The 21953-nt window shown below is 48.2% G+C and overlaps 1 protein-coding gene across 1 annotated transcript in view; it reads right to left on the minus strand.

Annotated features, from left to right (window-relative positions):
* Window positions 1-21953, minus strand: part of LOC131556056 (L-gulonolactone oxidase-like) — a 66464-nt gene that overhangs the window by 12587 nt on the left and 31924 nt on the right. Inside the window, exons 7-9 of the mRNA XM_058802447.1 lie at window positions 14874-14981; window positions 13644-13720; window positions 5713-5862 (exon numbers count right to left, since the gene is read on the minus strand). Coding sequence (XP_058658430.1) covers window positions 5713-5862; window positions 13644-13720; window positions 14874-14981 — 335 coding nt within the window. The remainder of the gene's footprint in view (window positions 1-5712; window positions 5863-13643; window positions 13721-14873; window positions 14982-21953) is intronic.

The following is a 21953-nucleotide window of genomic DNA, read 5'->3' on the forward strand; positions in this document are numbered from 1 at the left end:
ATTCCCCGTGAGTACGGAAAACATAATCCCAAAAATAAGTCCAAAAATTCCAAAAATCATCCTAAAAAATTGCAGAAAATAATCCCAAAAAATCCCCGTGAGGATGGAAAATGTAATCCCAAAAATAATCCCAAAAATCCCAAAATAATCCCAAAAATTCCCAGTGAGATTAAAAAAAAAAAAAAAAAAAACAAAACTAACCCCAAAAATTCCCCGTGAGATTGGAAAAATAATCCCAAAAATTCCCTGTGAAAACGGAAAAAATAATCCCCAAAAATTCCCGGTGAGAAGGGAAAAAATATTCGCAAAATTCCCAAATTTCTCAGGAAAAAATAATCCCAAGAATTCTAAAAATAATCCCAAAAAGTCCAAAAATTAATCCCAAAATTTCCCCGTGAGAACGGAAAACGTAATCCCAAAAATAATCCCAAAAATTCCAAAAAGAATCCCAAAAATTCCCCATGAGACCAGAAACAATAATCCCAAAAATTCCCAGTAAAAATGGAAAAAAAAATCCCAAAAATTCCCCGTGAGAACGGAAAGCATAATCCCAAAACAAACCCAAAAATTCCAAAAATCATCCAAAAAAATTCCAAAAAACAATTCCAAAAATTCCCCATGAGACCAGAAACAGTAATCCCCGAAATTCCCATGAGAACAGAGAAAATAATCCCAAAAATTCCCAGTAATATTGGAAAAAATAATCCCAAAAATTCCCCGTGAGAATGGAAAAAATAATCCCAAAAATAATCCCAAAAATTCCAAAAATAATCCCAAAAGTTCCCGTGAGAACAGAAAAAATAACCCCAAAAATTCCCATGGCAACAGAGGTAATAATCCCAAAAATTCCCAGTAAAAATGGAAAAAAGAATCCAAGAGTTCCCTGTCAGAACGGAAAAAATACTCCCAAAAATAATCCCAAAAATTCCAAAAAGAATCCAAAAAAATTCCAAAAAATAATCCCAAAAAATCCCCGTGAGAACGGAAAACATAATTCCTAAAAATAATACTAAAAATTCCAAGAATAATCCCAAAAAATTCCAAAAAATAATCCCAAAAAATCCCTGTGAGAACGGAAAACGTAATCCCAAAAATAATCCCAAAAATAATCCCAAAAATTCCAAAAAATAATCCCAAAAAATCCCCGTGAGAATGGAAAACATAATCCCAAAAATAATCCCAAAAATTCCCTGTGAGACAGGAAAACATAATCCTAAAAATCATCCCAAAAATTCCCAAAAGAATCCCAAAAATTCCAAAAAATAATCCCAAAAAATCCCTGAGAGAACGGAAAACATAATCCCAAAAATAATCCCAAAAATTCCAGAAGAATCCCAAAAATTCCCCATGAGACCAGAAACAATAATCCCAAAAATTCCCGTGAGAACAGAGAAAATAATCCCAAAAATTCCCAGTAAAAATGGAAAAAATGATCCCAAAAATTCCCCGTCAGAACGGAAAAAATAATCCCCAAAATCATCCCAAAAATCCCAAAAATCATCCCAAAAAATTGCAAAAACTAATCCCAAAAATTTCCCATGAGACCAGAAACAATAATCCCAAAAATTCCCGTGAGAGCAGAGAAAATAATCCCAAAAATTCCCAGTAATATTGGAAAAAATAATTCCAAAATTTACCGGGAAAACGGAAAAAATAATCCCAAAAAATCCCGTGAGAATGGAAAAAATAATCCACAAAAATCCCCAAAATAATCCCAAAAATTGCAAAAATCATCCCAAAAATTCCTGGTGAGAACGGGAAGGGAGGGAATGGAGCGGGATCGTGGAATTCCACGGGAACGGTTCAATCCTGGACCGGGATTTGGGAATTTCCTCGGGAATGGAGCGGGATCCTGGAATTCCACGGGAACGGTTCAATCCAGGACCGGGATTTGGGAATTCCATGGGAACGGCCAAACCCTGGACCGGGATTTGGGAATTTCCTCGGGAATGGACCGGGATTGTGGAATTCCATGGGAACGGTTCAATCCAGGACCGGGATTTGGGAATTCCATGGGAACGGCCAAACCCTGGACCGGGATTTGGGAATTTCCCCGGGAATGGAGCGGGATCGTGGAATTCCACGGGATTGGGTTCAATCCAGGACCGGGATTTGGGAATTTCCTCGGGAATGGAGCGGGATCGTGGAATTCCATGGGATTGGGTTCAATCCAGGACCGGGATTTGGGAATTCCCTCGGGAATGGAGCGGGATCCTGGAATTCCACGGGATTGGGTTCAATCCAGGACCGGGATTTGGGAATTTCCTCGGGAATGGAGCGGGATCCTGGAATTCCACGGGATTGGGTTCAATCCAGGACCGGGATTTGGGAATTTCCTCGGGAATGGAGCGGGATCCTGGAATTCCATGGGATTGGGTTCAATCCAGGACCGGGATTTGGGAATTTCCTCGGGAATGGAGCGGGATCCTGGAATTCCTTGGGAACGGTTCAATCCAGGACCGGGATTTGGGAATTTCCTCGGGAATGGAGCGGGATCCTGGAATTCCACGGGAACGGTTCAATCCAGGACCGGGATTTGGGAATTTCCTCGGGAATGGAGCGGGATCCTGGAATTCCATGGGATTGGGTTCAATCCAGGACCGGGATTTGGGAATTTCCTCGGGAATGGAGCGGGATCCTGGAATTCCATGGGAACGGTTCAATCCAGGACCGGGATTTGGGAATTTCCTCGGGAATGGAGCGGGATCGTGGAATTCCACGGGATTGGGTTCAATCCAGGACCGGGATTTGGGAATTTCCTCGGGAATGGAGCGGGATCCTGGAATTCCACGGGATTGGGTTCAATCCAGGACCGGGATTTGGGAATTTCCTCGGGAATGGAGCGGGATCGTGGAATTCCATGGGAACGGTTCAATCCAGGACCGGGATTTGGGAATTTCCTCGGGAATGGACCGGGATTTTGGAATTCCATGGGAACGGCCAAACCTTGGACCGGGATTTGGGAATTTCCTCGGGAATGGACCGGGATCCTGGAATTCCATGGGGAACGGCCAAATCTTGGAATGGGATTTGGGAATTCCTATGGAAAAGCCCCAGGATTTGGGAATTCCATGGGAATGGGCCCAGTCCTGGGCTGGGATCCTGAAATTTTGTTGGGCATGGAGTGAGATTTGGGAATTCCATGGGGATGGGCCCAATCCTGGACCGGGATTTGGGAATTCCCACGGAAAAGCACCGGGATTTGGGAATTCCATGGGGATGGGGCCAGTCCTGGTTTGGGATTTGGGAATTCCCGTGGGAATTCACCGGGATTTGGGAATTTCATGGGGATGGGCCAGTCCCGGACTGGGATTTGGGAAATCCCATGGAATTGCCCCGGGGATTTGGGAATTCCCACGGAAAACCCCCGGGATTTGGGACTCACGTGGGGACGGCCCAGTCCTGGTTTGGGATAATGGAATTCCCATGGGAAAGTCCTGGAATTTGGGAATTTGGGACTGACATGGGGACGGCCCAGTCCGGCACTGGGATTTGGGAATTCCCATGGGAATTGAGGGGGATTCGGGAATTTCCTGGATTAGGATTTGGGAATTTCCATGGGAATTGAGTAGGATTTGGGAATTTCCTGGATTGGGATTTGGGAATTCCCATGGGAATTGAGCGGGATTCTGGAATTCCCGTGGGAATTCACCGGAATTTGGGAATCACATGGGGACGGGCCAGTCCTGCACTGGGATTTGGGAATTCCCATGGGAATTGCCCCGGGATTTGGGAATTTCCTGGATTAGGATTTGCGAATTTCCATGGGAATTGAGTGGGATTTGGGAATTTCCTGGATCGGGATTTGGGAATTCCCATGGGAATTGAGCGGAATTGGGGACTCACATGGGGACGGCCCAGTCCTGCACTGGGATTTGGGAATTTCCTGGATTGGGATTTGGGAATTTCCATGGGAATTGAGCGGGATTCGGGAATTTCCATGGGGATGGCCCAGTCCTGCACTGGGATTTGGGAATTCCCATGGGAATGTGCTGGGATCTGGGAATTTCCTGGATTGGGATTTGGGAATTTCCATGGGAATTGAGTGGGATTTGGGAATTTCCTGGATCAGGATTTGGGAATTCCCATGGGAATTGAGCGGGATTCTGGAATTCCCGTGGGAATTCACCGGAATTTGGGACTCACATGGGGATGGGCCAGTCCTGCACTGGGATTTGGGAATTCCCATGGGAATTGCCCCGGGATTTGGGAATTTCCTGGATTAGGATTTGGGAATTTCCATGGGAATTGAGCGGAATTTGGGACTCACATGGGGACGGCCCAGTCCTGGATTGGGATTTGGGAATTTCCTGGATTGGGATTTGGGAATTCCCATGGGAATTGAGTGAGATTCGGGACTCACATGGGGATGGCCCAGTCCTGCACTGGGATTTGGGAATTCCCATGGGAATTGAGCGGGATTCGGGAATTTCCATGGAGACGGCCCAGTCCTGGATTGGGATTTGGGAATTTCCTGGACCGGGATTTGGGAATTTCCATGGAATCGCCCCTGGAATTTGGGACTCCCATGGGGATGGGCCAGTCCTGGACCGGGATTTGGGAATTGCCGTGGGAATTGAGCGGGATTCGGGAATTCCCTTGGGAATTGAGCGGAATTCGGGACTCACATGGGGATGGCCCAGTCCTGGATTGGGATTTGGGAATTGCCGTGGGAATTGAGCGGGATTTGGGAATTCCCTTGGGAATTGAGCGGAATTTGGGACTCACATGGGGATGGCCCAGTCCTGGATTGGGATTTGGGAATTTCCTGGATTGGGATTTGGGAATTTCCATGGGAATTGAGGGGGATTCGGGAATTTCCATGGGGATGGCCCAGTCCTGCACTGGGATTTGGGAATTCCCATGGGAATGTGCTGGGATCTGGGAATTTCCTGGATTAGGATTTGGGAATTTCCATGGGAATTGAGTGGGATTTGGGAATTTCCTGGATCGGGATTTGGGAATTCCCATGGGAATTGAGCGGGATTCGGGAATTTCCATGGAGATGGCCCATTCCTGGATTGGGATTTGGGAATTTCCTGGACCGGGATTTGGGAATTCCCATGGGAATTCAGTGGGATTCGGGACTCACATGGGGATGGGCCAGTCCTGCACTGGGATTTGGGAATGCCCATGGGAATTGCCCCGGGATTTGGGAATTTCCTGGATTAGGATTTGGGAATTTCCATGGGAATTGAGCGGAATTGGGGACTCACATGTGGATGGGCCAGTCCTGCACTGGGATTTGGGAATTGCCATGGGAATGTGCTGGGATCTGGGAATTCGGGACTCACATGGGGACGGCCCAGTCCTGGATTGGGATTTGGGAATTCCCATGGGAATTGAGCGGGATTCGGGAATTTCCATGGAGACGGCCCAGTCCTGGATTGGGATTTGGGAATTTCCTGGACCGGGATTTGGGAATTTCCATGGAATCGCCCCTGGAATTTGGGACTCCCATGGGGATGGGCCAGTCCTGGACTGGGATTTGGGAATTGCCGTGGGAATTGAGCGGGATTTGGGAATTCCCATGGGAATTGAGCGGAATTTGGGACTCACATGGGGATGGCCCGGTCCTGCACTGGGATTTGGGAATTTCCTGGATTGGGATTTGGGAATTCCAATGGGAATTGAGGGGGATTGGGGAATTCCCATGGGAATGGAGTGGGATTTGGGAATTGCCATGGGAATTCACCGGGATTTGGGACTCACATGGGGATGGCCCAGTCCTGCACGTGCTGCCGGAAGCGGCACTCGTAGTTGAGGATTTGGTGGCTGCGGCCGACGCTCTCCTGGCGGGAGCTGAACAGGAGCCGGAAAAACGCGCGGTTGATCCAAACCACCAGGCTGGGAAAGAAGGAGCTGGGAAAAAGGGGGAGGAAAAAACGGGAATTCAGCACCCCAAAAAATGGGAATTTAGCCCCAAAAATGGGAATTTAGCCACCCAAAATGGGAATTTAGCCACCCAAAAACATGCTGCAAAAAACCAGGAATTCCGTCCTAAAAAATCCTGCAAAAAAACCCCGGGAATTCCTTCCCAAAAATCCTGCAAAAAAACCCCAGGAATTCAGCCCCCAAAAAATCCTGCAAAAAACCAGAGAATTCAGCACCCCAAAAAACTGGAATTCAGCACCCCAAAAAATGGGAATTTAGCCCCAAAAATGGGAATTTAGCCACCCAAAAACATCCTGCAAAAAACCGGGAATTCCTTCCCAAAAAATCCTGCAAAAAAACCCAGGAATTCAGCCCCTCAAAAAAAGGGAATTCACCCCCAAAAACCCGGAATTCCTTCCCAAAAATCCTGCAAAAAAACCCCAGGAATTCAGCCCCTCAAAGATTGGGAATTCACCCCAAAAACCCGGAATTCAGCCCCCAAAAAATCCTGCAAAAAAACAGGGAATTCAGCACCCCAAAAAACTGGAATTCAGCACCCCAAAAAATGGGAATTTAGCCCCAAAAATGGGAATTTAGCCCTCCAAAAAAATCCTGCAAAAAACCGGGAATTCCTTCCCAAAAAATCCTGCAAAAAAACCCAGGAATTCAGCCCCCAAAAACCAGGAATTCACCCCCAAAAAATGGGAATTCAGCCCCCAAGAAATCCTGCAAAAAACCAGGGAATTGAGCACCCCAAAAAACTGGAATTCAGCACCCCAAAAATGGGAATTCAGCACCCCAAAAACAGGAATTCAACTGCCAAAAAACCAGGAATCCCTTCCCAAGAAATCCTGCAAAAAAAATGGGAATTCCTTCCCAAAAAAATGGGAATTCAGCCCCCAAAAAATGGGAATTCAGCCCCCCAAAAACGGGAATTCAGCCCCAAAATATTGGACTTTTGCCCCCAAAAAATCCTGCAAAAAAACAGGAATTCTTTCCCAAAAATCCTGCAAAAAACCGGGAATTCCTTCCCAAAAAAAAAGGCATTTCAGTCCCAAAAAATGGGAATTCAGCCCCCCAAAAAAGGGAATTCCTTCCCAAAAAATCCTGCTAAAAAACAGGAATTTCTTCCAAAAAAAAAGGGAATTTAGCCCCCAAAAAATGGGAATTCAGTCCCCAAAAAATCCTGCCAAAAAATGGGAATTCCTTCCCCAAAAAAAAAAAAAAAAAAACCCAAATTCCATGGAAACATGAAAATTGTTGGATTTGGTTTTTCCAGCCCCAAAATTCCGTGGATTCAGGAAATTCCAGACATGGAAAATTCCTGGATTTTGGTTTTTCCAGCTGGAAAATTCCAGGATTTCTGTGGGCAGCAGAGGGCAGCAAAGCCCCAGGCGGGAATGCCACGAGTCCCATCCCGGGCAAAGCCGCAATTCCCAAAATTCCTCTTTTCCCGGGAATGGGAATGCTCCCTAAAAACCCCAAAAAGGTCCCAGCACGGGGTGGAAATTGGGATAAAACTGGGCTGGGAAAATCCCAATCCCAGTCCCAATCCCGATCCCGATCCCCATCCCGATCCCGATCCCGATCCCGATCCCCATCCCGATCCCCATCCCGATCCAAATGATCCCAATCCCAACCTTGATCCCGATCCCGATCCCAATCCCAATCCCAATCCCAATCATGATCCCAAGGATCCCAATCCCAAACCCGATGCTGACCCGATCCCAATGATCCCAATCCCAACCTTGATCCCAATCCCGATCCAAATCCCGATCCCGATCCCAATCCCAATCCCAATCCTGATCCCAATGATCCCAATGCCAATCCCAACCTTGATCCCAATCCCGATCCAAATCCCGATCCCGATCCCAATCCCAATCCCAACCTTGATCCCAATCCCGATCCAAATCCAAATCCCAATCCCAAACCCGACCTCGATCCTAATCCCAATCTCAGTCCAAATCCCAATCCCAATCCTGAGTCTGACCCAATCCCAATGATCCCAATGCCAATCCCAACCTTGATCCCGATCCCAATCCCAATCCCGATCCCAATCCCGATCCCAATCCCAATCCCAATCCCGACCCTGATCCCAATGATCCCAATCCCGACCTTGATCCCGATCCTGATCCTGATCCCAACCTCATCCCAATCCCAGTCCAAATCCAGATCCCGATCCCAATCTCGTTCCCATTCCTGATCCCAATCCTGACCCCGATCCAAATGATCCCAATAATCCCAATCCGCATCCCGATCCCAAACCAATCCCAATCCCGATCCTGACCCCGATCCTGATCCCGATGCCGATCCAAACAATCCCAACCCCCATCCCATTCCTGATCCCCATCCCAACCCCAGTCCCAACACTGATCCCAATCCTCATTCCAATCCCAAACCAATCCCAAACCCAACGCTGCTCCCAATCCTGATCCCAATCCCAACCTCAATTCCAATCCTGATTTTGATCCCAATCCCAACCCCAATTCTGATCCCAATCCCGATCCCAATGATCCCAATGATCCCAATGATCCCACCCAATGATCCCAATCCCAATCCCGATCCCGATCCTGATCCCAATCCCAACCCCAATCCCAATGTTCACCCTGATCCCAATCCCGATCCCGATCCCAGTCCTGATTTCGATCCCAATAATCCCAATGATCCCAATCCCAAACTAATCCTGATCCCAACCCCAACCCCAACCCCGATCCCAATCCCAATGATCCCAATGGTCCCAATGATCCCAATGATCCCACGCAATGATCCCAATCCCAATCCCAATCCAAATCCCGATCCCATCCCAATCCTGATCCCAATCCCAAATCTGATCCCTGATCCCAATCCCAATCCTGACCCCAAATCCAGTCCAGACCCCGATCCTGATCCCGAACCCAATCCCAATCCCGAACCCGAATCCAATCCCAGTCTCAATCCCAATCCCAATCCACATCCCGATCCCAATCCCAATGTTCACCCTGATCCCAATCCCGATCCCAATCCCAGTCCTGATTTCGATCCCAATTATCCAAATTATCCCAATCCCAAACTGATCCTGATCCCAACCCCAACCCCAACCCCGATCCCATCCCAATGATCCCAATGGTCCCAATGATCCCAATGATCCCAATCCTGATCCCAACCCCAACCCCAACCCCGATCCCATCCCAATGATCCCAATGATCCCAATGATCCCACGCAATGATCCCAATCCTGATCCCAACCCCAACCCCAACCCCGTTCCCATCCCAATCCTGATCCCAATCCCAAATCTGATCCCTGATCCCAATCCCAGTCCTGACCCCAAATCCAATCCAGACCCCGATCCTGATCCCGAACCCAATCCCAATCCCGAACCCGAATCCAATCCCAGTCTCAATCCCAATCCCAATCCACATCCCGATCCCAATCCCAATGTTCACCCTGATCCCAATCCCGATCCCAATCCCAGTCCTGATTTCGATCCCAATTATCCAAATTATCCCAATCCCAAACTGATCCTGATCCCAACCCCAATCCAAATCCCGATCCCATCCCAATGATCCCAATGATCCCACGCAATGATCCCACGCAATGATCCCAATCCCGATCCCAACCCCAACCCCAACCCCGTTCCCATCCCAATCCTGATCCCAATCCCAAATCTGATCCCTGATCCCAATCCCAATCCTGACCCCAAATCCAATCCAGACCCCAACCCCGATGCCAACCCCAATCCCGATCCCGATCCCGATCCTGATCCCGATCCCAATCCCAATCCCAACCCCAATCCCAATCTTCACCCTGATCCCAATCCCGATCCCGATCCCAGTCCTGATTTCGATCCAAATAATCCCAATGATCCCAATCCCAAACTAATCCTGATCCCAACCCCAACCCCAACCCCGATCCCAATCCCAATGATCCCAATGATCCCAATGATCCCAATGATCCCACGCAATGATCCCAATCCCAATCCCAATCCAAATCCCGATCCCATCCCAATCCTGATCCCAATGATCCCACCCAATGATCCCACGCAATGATCCCAATCCTGATCCCAACCCCAACCCCAACCCCGTTCCCATCCCAATCCTGATCCCAATCCCAAATCTGATCCCTGATCCCAATCCCAGTCCTGACCCCAAATCCAATCCAGACCCCAACCCCGATGCCAACCCCAATCCCGATCCCGATCCTGATCCCGATCCCAATCCCAACCCCAATCCCAATCTTCACCCTGATCCCGATCCCGATCCCAATCCCAGTCCTGATTTCGATCCAAATAATCCCAATGATCCCAATCCCAAACTAATCCTGATCCCAACCCCAACCCCAACCCCGATCCCAATCCCAATGATCCCAATGATCCCAATGATCCCAATGATCCCACGCAATGATCCCAATCCCGATCCCGAACCCAATCCCAACCCCAATCCCAACCCCGATCCTGATCCCAATCCCAATCCCAATCCCAATCCCAATCCCAATCCCAATCCCAATCTTCACCCTGATCCCAACCCCGATCCCGATCCCGCTGATCCCGATCCCGTCCTTTTCCCAGGATTTCATCACTTTCCTGGATAAACTGGGGAGGATTTGGGGTTTTTGGGGGATTTAGGGTTCGGCATTTGGGATTTTTGGGATCTTTGGGGTCTGGGGATTTGGGATTTTTTGGGATTTGGGATTTTTTGGGATCTTTGGGGTCTGGGGATTTGGGATTTTTTGGGATTTGGGATTTTTTGGGATCTTTGGGGTTTGGCATTTGGGATTTGGAATCTTGGGGATTTGGCATCTGAGGATTTGGGATTTTTTTTTGGATTTGGGTCTGGGGATTTGGGATTTTTTGGGATTTGGGATTTTTTGAGATCTTTGGGGTCTGGGGATTTGGGATTTGGAATCTTGGGGATTTGGGATCTGAGGATTTGGGATTTTTTGGGATCTGAGGATTTGGGATTTTTTGGATTTGGGGTTTGGCATTTGGGATTTGGAATCTTGGGGATTTGGGATCTGAGGATTTGGGATTTTTTGGGATCTGAGGATTTGGGATTTTTTTTTGGATTTGGGGTTTGGGGATTTGGGATCTGAGGATTTGGGATTTTTTTTTGGATTTGGGGTTTGGCATTTGGGATTTTGGGGATCTTTGGGAAATTTCAGATTCGGGCTCCGAGGTTTGGGAATTTTGGCGTTGGGTGGATTCGGGGTTTTTGGGATTTGGGGTTGGGCGGATTTGGGATTTTTAAGGCTTTTTCGCATTTTCAGGATTTCTGGGATTGGGGAATTTTGGTTTGGCTGGCGGTTGGGGGAGTTGGGAATTTTGGGGGATTTGGGGATTTGGGATTTGGGAGTTCGGATTTGGGGGTTTTGGGATTTGGGATGTGAGGTTTGGGAATTTTCGGGATTTGGAATTTGGGGGGGGTTAGGATTTTGGTGGTTTTTTTTTTTTTGTAATTTGGGATTTGGGATTGAGGATTATTGGGATTTTCGGGATTACGGGAATTTTTGGGAGTTGGGATTTGGGACTTTTGGGATTTTGCAGATTTTTGGGAATTTTGGGGGGGTTTTTTTGTGATTTGAGGTTTGGGAATTGGGATTTTTGGGATTTGGGGGATTTTTGGGGGGATTTTTGTGGGGATTTTTGGGATTTTTGGGATTTGGGGGATTTTTGTGGGGATTTTTGGGATTTTTGGGATTTGGGGGATTTGGGGGATTTGGGGGATTTTGGGGGGATTTTTTTGGGATTTGGGGGATTTTTGTGATTTGGGGGATTTTTGTGGGGATTTTTTGGGGATTTTTGGGATTTTTGGGATTTGGGGGATTTTTGGGGGGATTTTTTTGTGACTTTTCAGATTTGGGAGATTTTTTTGGGGATTTTTTGGGGATTTTTGGGACTTTTGGGATTTGGGAGATTTTTGTGGGGATTTTTTTGGGATTTTTGGGACTTTTGGGATTTGGGGGATTTTTCGGGGGATTTCTTTGGGGATTTTTGGGATTTTTGGGATTTGGGGGATTTTTGGGGGGATTTTTTTGTGACTTTTGGGATTTGGGAGATTTTTTTGGGATTTTTTTTGGGATTTTTGGGACTTTTGGGATTTGGGGAATTTTTCTGGGGGATTTTTTTGGGATTTTTGGGATTTTTGGGATTTGGGAGATTTTTGGGGGGATTTTTTTGTGACTTTTGGGATTTGGGAGATTTTTTTGGGAATTTTTTGGGGATTTTTGGGATTTTTGTGATTTGGGGGATTTTTGTGGGGATTTTTTTGGGATTTTTGGGATTTTTGGGATTTGGGGGATTTTTGTGGGGATTTTTTTGGGATTTTTGGGATTTTTGTGATTTGGGGGATTTTTGGGGGGATTTTTTTGGGATTTTTGGGATTTTTGGGATTTGGGGGATTTTTGGGGGGATTTTTTTTGGGATTTTTAGGATTTGGGAGATTTTTTTGGGAATTTTTTTGGGATTTTTGGGATTTTTGGGATTTGGGGGATTTTTTGGGGGATTTTTTTGGGATTTGGGGGATTTTTGGGGGATTTTTTTGGGATTTTTTTTTGGATTTTTGGGACTTTTGGGATTTGGGGGATTTTTGTGGGGATTTTTGGAATTTTTGGGATTTGGGGGATTTTTGTGGGATTTTTGTGGGGATTTTTGGGATTTTTGGGATTTGGGGGATTTTTGGGGGGATTTGGGGGATTTTTGGAATTTTTGGGATTTGGGGGATTTTTGTGGGATTTTTGTGGGGATTTTTTTGGGATTTTTGTGATTTGGGGGATTTTTGTGGGGATTTTTTTGGGATTTTTGGGATTTTTGGGATTTGGGGGATTTTTTGGGGGATTTTTTTGGGATTTGGGGGATTTTTGGGATTTGGGGGATTTTTGGGGGGATTTTTTTGGGATTTTTGGGATTTTTGGGATTTGGGGGATTTTTGGGGGGATTTTTTTGTGACTTTTGTGATTTGGGAGATTTTTTTGGGATTTTTTTTGGGATTTTTGGGATTTTTGGGATTTGGGGGATTTTTGTGGGGATTTTTTTGGGATTTTTGGGATTTTTGGGATTTGGGGGATTTTTGGGGGGATTTTTTTGTGACTTTTGGGATTTGGGAGATTTTTTTGGGAATTTTTTTGGGATTTTTGGGACTTTTGGGATTTGGGGGATTTTTGGGGGGATTTTTGTGGGGATTTTTGGGACTTTTGGGATTTGGGGGATTTTTGGGGGGATTTTTTTTGGGATTTTTGGGATTTTTGTGATTTGGGGGATTTTTGTGGGGATTTTTTTGGGACTTTTGGGATTTGGGGGATTTTTGGGGGGATTTTTTGGGGATTTTTGGGATTTGGGAGATTTTTTTGGGAATTTTTTTGGGATTTTTGGGATTTTTGGGATTTGGGGGATTTTTTGGTGGATTTTTTTGGGATTTGGGGGATTTTTGTGATTTGGGGGATTTTTGTGGGGATTTTTGGGATTTTTGGGATTTGGGGGATTTTTGGGGGGATTTTTTTGTGACTTTTGGGATTTGGGAGATTTTTTTGGGAATTTTTTGGGGATTTTTGGGATTTTTGGGATTTGGGGGATTTTTGGGGGGATTTTTTTTGGGATTTTTGGGACTTTTGGGATTTGGGAGATTTTTTTGGGAATTTTTTTGGGATTTTTGGGATTTTTGGGATTTGGGGGATTTTTGGGGGGATTTTTTTTTTATTTTTGGGATTTGGGGGATTTTTCTGGGGGATTTTTTTGGGATTTTTGGGATTTTTGGGATTTGGGGGATTTTTTGGGGGAATTTTTGGGATTTTTGGGCTACCTGATCCAGAGCAGGAACTGCAGCAGGTGATATCCCACGGCGTAATCCCAAAACCAGCTGGACGAGGAGCGCGGCGCCTGCAAATCCCACGGGGAAAAAACGAGAGATTTTAGGGATTTGGGGAATTTTGGGGGATTTTTGGGATTTCAGGAATGTTTTGGGGGATTTTGGGGATTATCGGGGATTTTTGGCATGTCAGGAATTTCAGGATATTTTAAATTTAATTTTAGCGATTTCAGGGATTTTTTTGGGATTTCGGGGATTTTTGGGGATTTAGGAATTTCAGAGTTGTTTTGGATTTTAGGGTTTTTGGGGATTTTAGGATTTTTTGGAAATTCGGGGATTTTAGGGATTTCAGGGATTTTAGGAATTTTTGGAAATTCGGGGGTTTCAGGGATTTCAGGAATGTCATGGATATTTTGGGATTTTTGGGGATTTCAGGGATTTCAGGGAATTTTGGGGATTTTAGGAATTTTTAGGGAATTTTTGGGACTTCAGGAACTTTTGGGATTTTTGAGGCCTCAGAGATTTTGGGGATTTTTGGGATTTCAGGGTTTTTTTTGTATTTTAACGATTTTTGGGATTTTAGGGATTTCAGGAACTGTAAGAATTTTGGGGATTTCAGAAATTCTTGGGATTTTTTAAAGGATTTTGGGGGAATTCAGAGATTTTAGGAATTTCAGGGATTTTTGGCATTTGGGGAATTTTGGGGGGGGATTTCAGGGAATTTTAGGAATTCTTGGGATTTTTGGGATTTCAGGGAATTTTTGTGGGATTTCAGGGAATTTTTTTAGGGATTTTTTGGGGGGGGGATTTCAGGGAACTTTAGGAATTCTTGGAATTTTGGGGATTTTTGGGGGGGGATTTCAGGGCATTTTAGGAATTCTTGGAATTTTCGGGATTTTTGGGGATTTCAGGGCATTTTAGGAATTCTTGGAATTTTCGGGATTTTTTGGGATTTCAGGGAATTTTTGTGGGATTTCAGGGAATTTTAGGGAATTTTGGGTGGGGGATTTCAGGGAATTTTAGGGATTTTGGGGGGGGGATTTCAGGGAATTTTAGGGATTTTTTGGTTTTTTTTGGGGGGGGGATTTCAGGGAATTTTAGGGATTTTTTGGGGGGGGATTTCAGGGAATTTTAGGGATTTTTGGGGGGGGATTTCAGGGAATTTTAGGGATTTTTTGGTTTTTTTTTTGGGGGGGGATTTCAGGGAATTTTAGGTATCCGTGCCTGTTCCGTGGGGTCCTGGTAGATGACCTGAACGTTCTCCGTGTGCGGGAACCACAGGAAGCGAAAATACCGGGAATTCCTCAGGTGCTCGTCCAGCTCATCCAGCACCTGCACCCAACAGGAAAACAGGAAAATTTCAGAGCTTTTCCCTTTTCCATCCCCAAAATCCCACAAAAAATCCCTCGGGACGGACCCTGAGCGCCCTCGATCCCGGAATCCTGCCGTGGTTTGGGATGGGATCCGCCGACCTTCAATCCCAAAATAAATCCCAAAATCCCAAAATCCCAAAAATCCCAAAATTTCTGGGGATTTTTCCAGCTTTTCCTCGGATGTTCCCAGGGATTCTCTGGGAATTGCAGCCCAGCCAGGAATTCCTTCCCAAACCCCATTTCCCAGGGAATTCTCAGCTTGTTTTTCCCGCATTCCTTAAATCCTTTCCCACCTCATTTTTTTCCTGCGTTTTCCAACCTTTTCCCCGGATCCTTCCCCACATTCCCGAATTATTTCTCTCTCTTTCCCTAAACGCTTTCCCAAAATCCCTTTCCCGCTTTTCCTGCCTCTCCCAGCCCCTTTCCCTCCCTCCGTCCCCACATTTTTCCCTCCATCCCCACATTCCCAAATTCCTCCCCCACCTTTTCCAGAAATCCTCTCCCACTCTCCCAAAATCTTTTCCCATTTCTCCCACTTTTCCCCCAAATCTTTTCCCCATTCCCTGAATATTCTCCCACTTTTCCCCCAAAATCCTTTCCCCCATTTCCCGAATATTTTCCCACTTTTCCCCCAAAATCCTTTCCCACATTCCCTGGATCCATTTTCCTACAGCCCCACTTTTCCTAAACCCACCTGGACTTTTCCCCCAAATCCTTTTTCTCACATTCCCTAAATCCTTTTTCCCACTTTTCCCTAAACCCTCCATCATTTTCTCTGTCTCCTTTCCCCACTTTTTCCCCAAATTCCTTTCCCCACTTTTCCTCCATCATTTTCTGTCTCCTTTTCCCCACTTTTTCCCCAAATCCTTCCCCACTTTTCCTCAAAATCTTTCCCCACTTTTCCCCAAAATCTCCATCATTTTCTGTCTCCTTTTCCCATTTTTTCCCCAAAATCTTTCCCCACTTTTCCCCAGACCCTCCATCATTTTTTCTGTCTCCTTTTCCCCACTTTACCCAAAATCCTTCCCCACTTTTCCTCCATCATTTTTTCTGTCTCCTTTTCCCCACTTTTCCCCAAATTCCTTTCCCACTTTTCCCCAAAATCCTTCCCCCCTTTTCCCTAAACCCTCCATCATTTTCTCTGTCTCCTTTTCCCCTCTTTTCCCCAAAATCCTTCCCCACTTTTCCCTGAATCCTTCCCCACTTTTCCCCAAAATCCTTCCCCAATTTTCCTCCATCATTTTCTGTCTCCTTTCCCCACTTTTTCCCCAAATCCTTCCCCTCTTTTCCCAAAATTCCTTCCCCACTTTTCCCCAAAATCCTTCCCCCCTTTTCCTCCATCATTTCCCCTGTCTCCTTTTCCCACTTTTCCCCCAAATCCTTCCCCTCTTTTCCCTAAACCCTCCATCATTTTCTGTCTCCTTTTCCCCACTTTACCCAAAATCCTTCCCCACTTTTCCTCCATCATTTTCTCTGTCTCCTTTTCCCCTCTTTTCCCCAAATTCCTTCCCCACTTTTCCCCAAACCCTCCATCATTTTCTGTCTCCTTTTCCCACTTTTTCCCCAAAATCCTTCCCCACTTTCCCCCAGCCCCCCCATCATTTTCTCTGTCTCCTTTTCCCCGCTTTTCCCCCCAAATCCTTTCCCCCATTCCCTGAATATTTTCCCACTTTTCCCCAAGATCCGTTCCCCCATTCCCTGGATCCATTTTCCTACAGCCTCACTTTTCCTAAAACCACCTGGACTTTTCCCCAAATCCTTTTTCCCACTTTTCCCCAGACCCTCCATCATTTTCTGACTCCTTTTCCCACTTTTTCCCTAAAATCCTTTCCCACTTTTCCTCCATCATTTTCTCTGTCTCCTTTTCCCCACTTTTCCCCAAAATCCTTCCCCAATTTTCCTCCATCATTTTCTGTCTCCTTTCCCCACTTTTCCCCAAATCCTTCCCCTCTTTTCCCAAAATTCCTTCCCCACTTTTCCCCAAAATCCTTCCCCACTTTTCCTCCATCATTTTCTCTGTCTCCTTTTCCCCACTTTTCCCCAAATTTCTTTCCCCACTTTTCCCCAAAATCCTTCCCCATTTTTCCCCAAACCCTCCATCATTTTCTGTCTCCTTTCCCCACTTTTTCCCCAAATTCCTTTCCCCACTTTTCCTCCATCATTTCCCCTGTCTCCTTTCCCCATTTTTCCCCAAATCCTTCCCCACTTTTCCCCAGACCCTCCATCATTTCCTCTGTCTCCTTTTCCCCACTTTACCCAAAATCCTTCCCCACTTTTCCTCCATCATTTTCTGTCTCCTTTCCCCAATTTTTCCCCAAATCCTTCCCCACTTTTCCCTGAATCCTTTCCCCCACTTTTCCCCCAAATCCTTCCCCACTTTACCCTAAACCCTCAATCATTTTCTCTGTCTCCTTTTCCCCTCTTTTCCCCAAAATCCTTCCCCATTTTTCCCTGAATCCTTCCCCACTTTTCCCCAAAATCCTTCCCCACTTTTCCCCAAATCCTTCCCCTCTTTTCCCAAAATTCCTTCCCCACTTTGCCCCAAATTCCTTCCCCACTTTTCCTCCATCATTTTCTCTCTCCTTTCCCCACGTTTTCCCCAAATCCTTCCCCACTTTTCCCCAAATTTCTTTCCCCACTTTTCCCCCAAATCCTTCCCCACTTTTCCCTAAACCCTCCATCATTTTCTGTCTCCTTTTCCCCTCTTTTCCCCAAAATCCTTCCCCACTTTTCCCCAAAATCCTTCCCCACTTTTCCCCAAACCCTCCATCATTTTCTCTGTCTCCATTCCCTGCTTTTCCCCAAAATCCTTCCCGAATTTTCCTCCATCATTTTCTCTCTCCTTTCCCCACTTTTCCCCAAATTCCTTCCCCACTTCTCCTCCATCATTTTCTCTGTCTCCTTTTCCCCTCTTTTTCCCCAAATTCCTTCCCCACTTTTCCCCAAAATCCTTCCCCACTTTTCCCTAAACCCTCCATCATTTTCTGTCTCCTTTTCCCACTTTTCCCCAAATCCTTCCCCGCTTTTCCCCAAAATCCATTCCCCCATTCCCTGGATCCATTTTCCTACATCCCCACTTTTCCTAAACCCTCCAGGACTTTTCCCCAAATCCTTTTTTCCACATTCCCAAAATCCTTCCCCACTTTTCCCCAAAATCCTTCCCCACTTTTCCTCAGACAGACCCCCCATCATTTCCCCTGTCTCCTTTTCCCCACTTTTCCCCAAAATCCTTCCCCGCTTTTCCCCAGACCCTCCATCATTTTCCATCTCCTTTCCCCTCTTTTTCCCCAAATCTTTCCCCGCTTTTCCCTGAATCCTTCCCCACTTTTCCTCCATCATTTTCTCTGTCTCCTTTTCCCCGCTTTTCCCCCAAAATCCTTCCCCACATTCCATAAATAATTTTCTCATTTTTCCTGCATTTTCCAACCCGATTTTCCCCGCATTTCCCACCCCCCTCTCTCTCCCATCCCCATCCCCGCCCGTGCCCCGCTGTCCCCGGGCTCCGGTCGGGAATTTTCCCTCGCTCCGTCCCCGTTCCCGTTCCCGCTGCCGTTCCCGGCCCGCCCGGGGCTCCGCGATCCCGGAGTGACCCCGGCCGGGAGCGGCTTCTGATCCGCCCGCGCCCTCGGCAGCGGCCGCGCCGGAGCCTTTGAGGGATAATTCGGGATCAGCGCCGGGCACCGAGCGGCGAGCGAGCGAGCGAGGCAGCGAGCGACGGAGGGAGGGAGGCAGGGAGGGAGGGAGGGAGCGGGGACGGAGCCCTCGGGGCGGGTCCGGGCGTCCTTGAGAGCCAAACTCGGGAATTCTTCAGATGCGGCATCCGGGCACCCGCAATGCCACCCCCAAAATCCCGGGATTTGCCCCCGTTCCATTCCAGCACAGGGATCCGGGCACCCGCAATGCCACCCCCAAAATCCCGGGATTTGCCCCCCTTTAATTCGGGATCAGGCAGGGAGGGAGCGGGGACGGAGCCCTCGGGGCAGGTCCGGGCGTCCTTGAGAGCCAAACTCGGGAATTCTTCAGATGTGGGATCCGGGCACCCGCAATGCCACCCCCAAAATCCCGGGATTTGCCCCCATTTCATTCCAGCCCAACCCCAAAATCCCGGGATTTGCCCCCATTTCATTCCAGCCCAACCCCAAAATCCCGGGATTTGCCCCCATTTCATTCCAGCACAGGGATCCCCACGCACCTTCAATGCCACCCCCAGAATCCCGGGATTTGCCCCCCTTTAATTCGGGATCAGGCAGGGAGGGAGCGGGGACGGAGCCCTCGGGGTGGGCCCTGAGCGTCCTTGGGCCCAGAGTCCCAAAATTTCATTGATGGCATCCATGGACCCTCAATCCCACCCCAGAATCCCGGGATTTGCCCCCGTTCCGTTCCAGCCCAACCCCAAAATCCCGGGATTTGCCCCCATTTCGTCCCAGCCCAGGCAGGGAGGGAGCGGGGACGGAGCCCTGGGGATGGACCCTGAGTGTCCCTGATCCCAGAATCCCAAAATTCCACCGATGGGATCCATGGACCCTCAATCCCACCCCATCCCAACCCAAAAATTTTGGGATTTGCCCCCATTCCATTCCAGCCCAGGCAGGGAGCGGCTCTGGAGCCCTGGGGATGGACCCTGAGCGTCCTTGGGCCCAGAATCCCAAAATTTCTTTTACGGCATCCATGGACCCTCAATCCCATCCCAACCCCAAAATTTTCAGATTTTCCCCCTTTATTTTTGGATCAGGGAGGGAGGGAGCGGGGACGGAGCCCTGGGGATGGGTCCTGAGCGTCCTTGGGCCCAGAATCCCAAAATTCCACGGATTGTCCCCACGGATTTTCACTCCCATCCCATCCCAACCCCAGAATCCCGGGATTTGCCCCCGTTCCGTTCCAGCCCAACCCCAAAATTTTGGGATTTGCCCCCATTTCGTCCCAGCCCAGGCAGGGAGCGGCTCTGGAGCCCTGGGGATGGACCCTGAGCGTCCTTGGGCCCAGAATCCCAAAATTTCTTTTACGGCATCCATGGACCCTCAATCCCATCCCAACCCCAAAATTTTGGGATTTTCCCCCATTTCGTCCCAGCCCAGGCAGGGAGGGAGCGGGGACGGAGCCCTCGGGGTGGACCCTGAGCGTCCTTGATCCCAGAATCCCAAAATTCCACTGATGGGATCCATGGACCCTCAATCCCACCCCAAAATCCCCGGATTTTTCACCATTTCCCCGGATGTTCCCAGGAACTGCAGCCCAGCCAGGAATTTCTTCCCAAATCCAATTTTTTTAGGGAATTTTCCCCATTCCGTGCCTGGGATTGGATCCAGCCCCATCCTGACTCCTCCTTGAGAAGGAATTTTGGGATTTCACTGGAATTTGGGGCTCCACTTCCCTTTCCCATCCCCAAATCCCTTAAAAATGCCCCAGGATGGACCCTGAACGTCCCTGATCCCAGAATCCCGGAATTCCAGGGATTGTCCCCATGGATTTTCCGTCCCACCCCATTGCAATCCCAATCCCCAAATCCCGGGAATTTCCACCTTTTGATTCCACAATTTAATTAATGGAATTCCGGGATTCTGGGATCCGGGACACTCAGGGTCCACCCCGAGGGGTTTTTTATGGGATTTGGGGATGGAAAAGGGAACTGGAGTCCCAAAATCCCAAAATTATTTCTCAGGGAGGAGTCAGGATGGGGCTGGATCCAACCCCAGGCACGGAATGGGGAAAATTCCCTAAAAAAATGGGATTTGGGAAGGAATTCCTGGCTGGGCTGCAGTTCCTGGGAACATCCGAGGAAATGGTGAAAAATCCCGGGATTTTGGGGTGGGATTGCGGGTCCATGGATCCCATCAGTGGAATTTTGGGATTCTGGGATCAGGGACACTCAGGGTCCATCCCCAGGGCTCCGTCCCCGCTCCCTCCCTGCCTGGGCTGGGACGAAATGGGGGAAAATCCCAAAATTTTGGGGTTGGGCTGGAACGGAACGGGGGCAAATCCCGGGATTCTGGGGTTGGGATGGGATGGGAGTGAAAATCCGTGGGGACAATCCGTGGAATTTTGGGATTCTGGGCCCAAGGACGCTCAGGACCCATCCCCAGGGCTCCGTCCCCGCTCCCTCCCTCCCTGATCCAAAAATAAAGGGGGAAAATCCGAAAATTTTGGGGTTGGGGTGGGATTGAGGGTCCATGGATGCCGTAAAAGAAATTTTGGGATTCTGGGCCCAAGGACGCTCAGGGTCCATCCCCAGGGCTCCAGAGCCGCTCCCTGCCTGGGCTGGAATGGAATGGGGGCAAATCCCAAAATTTTGGGGTTGGGATGGAATGGAAAGGTGGCAAATCCCAAAATTTTTGGGTTGGGATGGGGTGGGATTGAGGGTCCATGGATCCCATCGGTGGAATTTTGGGATTCTGGGATCAGGGACACTCAGGGTCCATCCCCAGGGCTCCGTCCCCGCTCCCTCCCTGCCTGGGCTGGGACGAAATGGGGGCAAATCCCGGGATTTTGGGGTTGGGCTGGAACGGAACGGGGGCAAATCCCGGGGTTCTGGGGTGGGATTGAGGGTCCATGGATGCCATCAATGAAATTTTGGGACTCTGGGCCCAAGGACGCTCAGGGCCCACCCCGAGGGCTCCGTCCCCGCTCCCTCCCTGCCTGATCCCGAATTAAAGGGGGGCAAATCCCGGGATTCTGGGGGTGGCATTGAAGGTGCGTGGGGATCCCTGTGCTGGAATGAAATGGGGGCAAATCCCGGGATTTTGGGGTTGGGCTGGAATGAAATGGGGGCAAATCCCGGGATTTTGGGGTTGGGCTGGAATGAAATGGGGGCAAATCCCGGGATTTTGGGGTTGGGCTGGAATGAAATGGGGGCAAATCCCGGGATTTTGGGGGTGGCATTGCGGGTGCCCGGATGCCGCATCTGAAGAATTCCCGAGTTTGGCTCTCAAGGACG

Source organism: Ammospiza caudacuta, chromosome 3 (genome assembly GCF_027887145.1).
Source record: "Ammospiza caudacuta isolate bAmmCau1 chromosome 3, bAmmCau1.pri, whole genome shotgun sequence".
Taxonomy (NCBI): Eukaryota; Metazoa; Chordata; class Aves; order Passeriformes; family Passerellidae; genus Ammospiza; species Ammospiza caudacuta.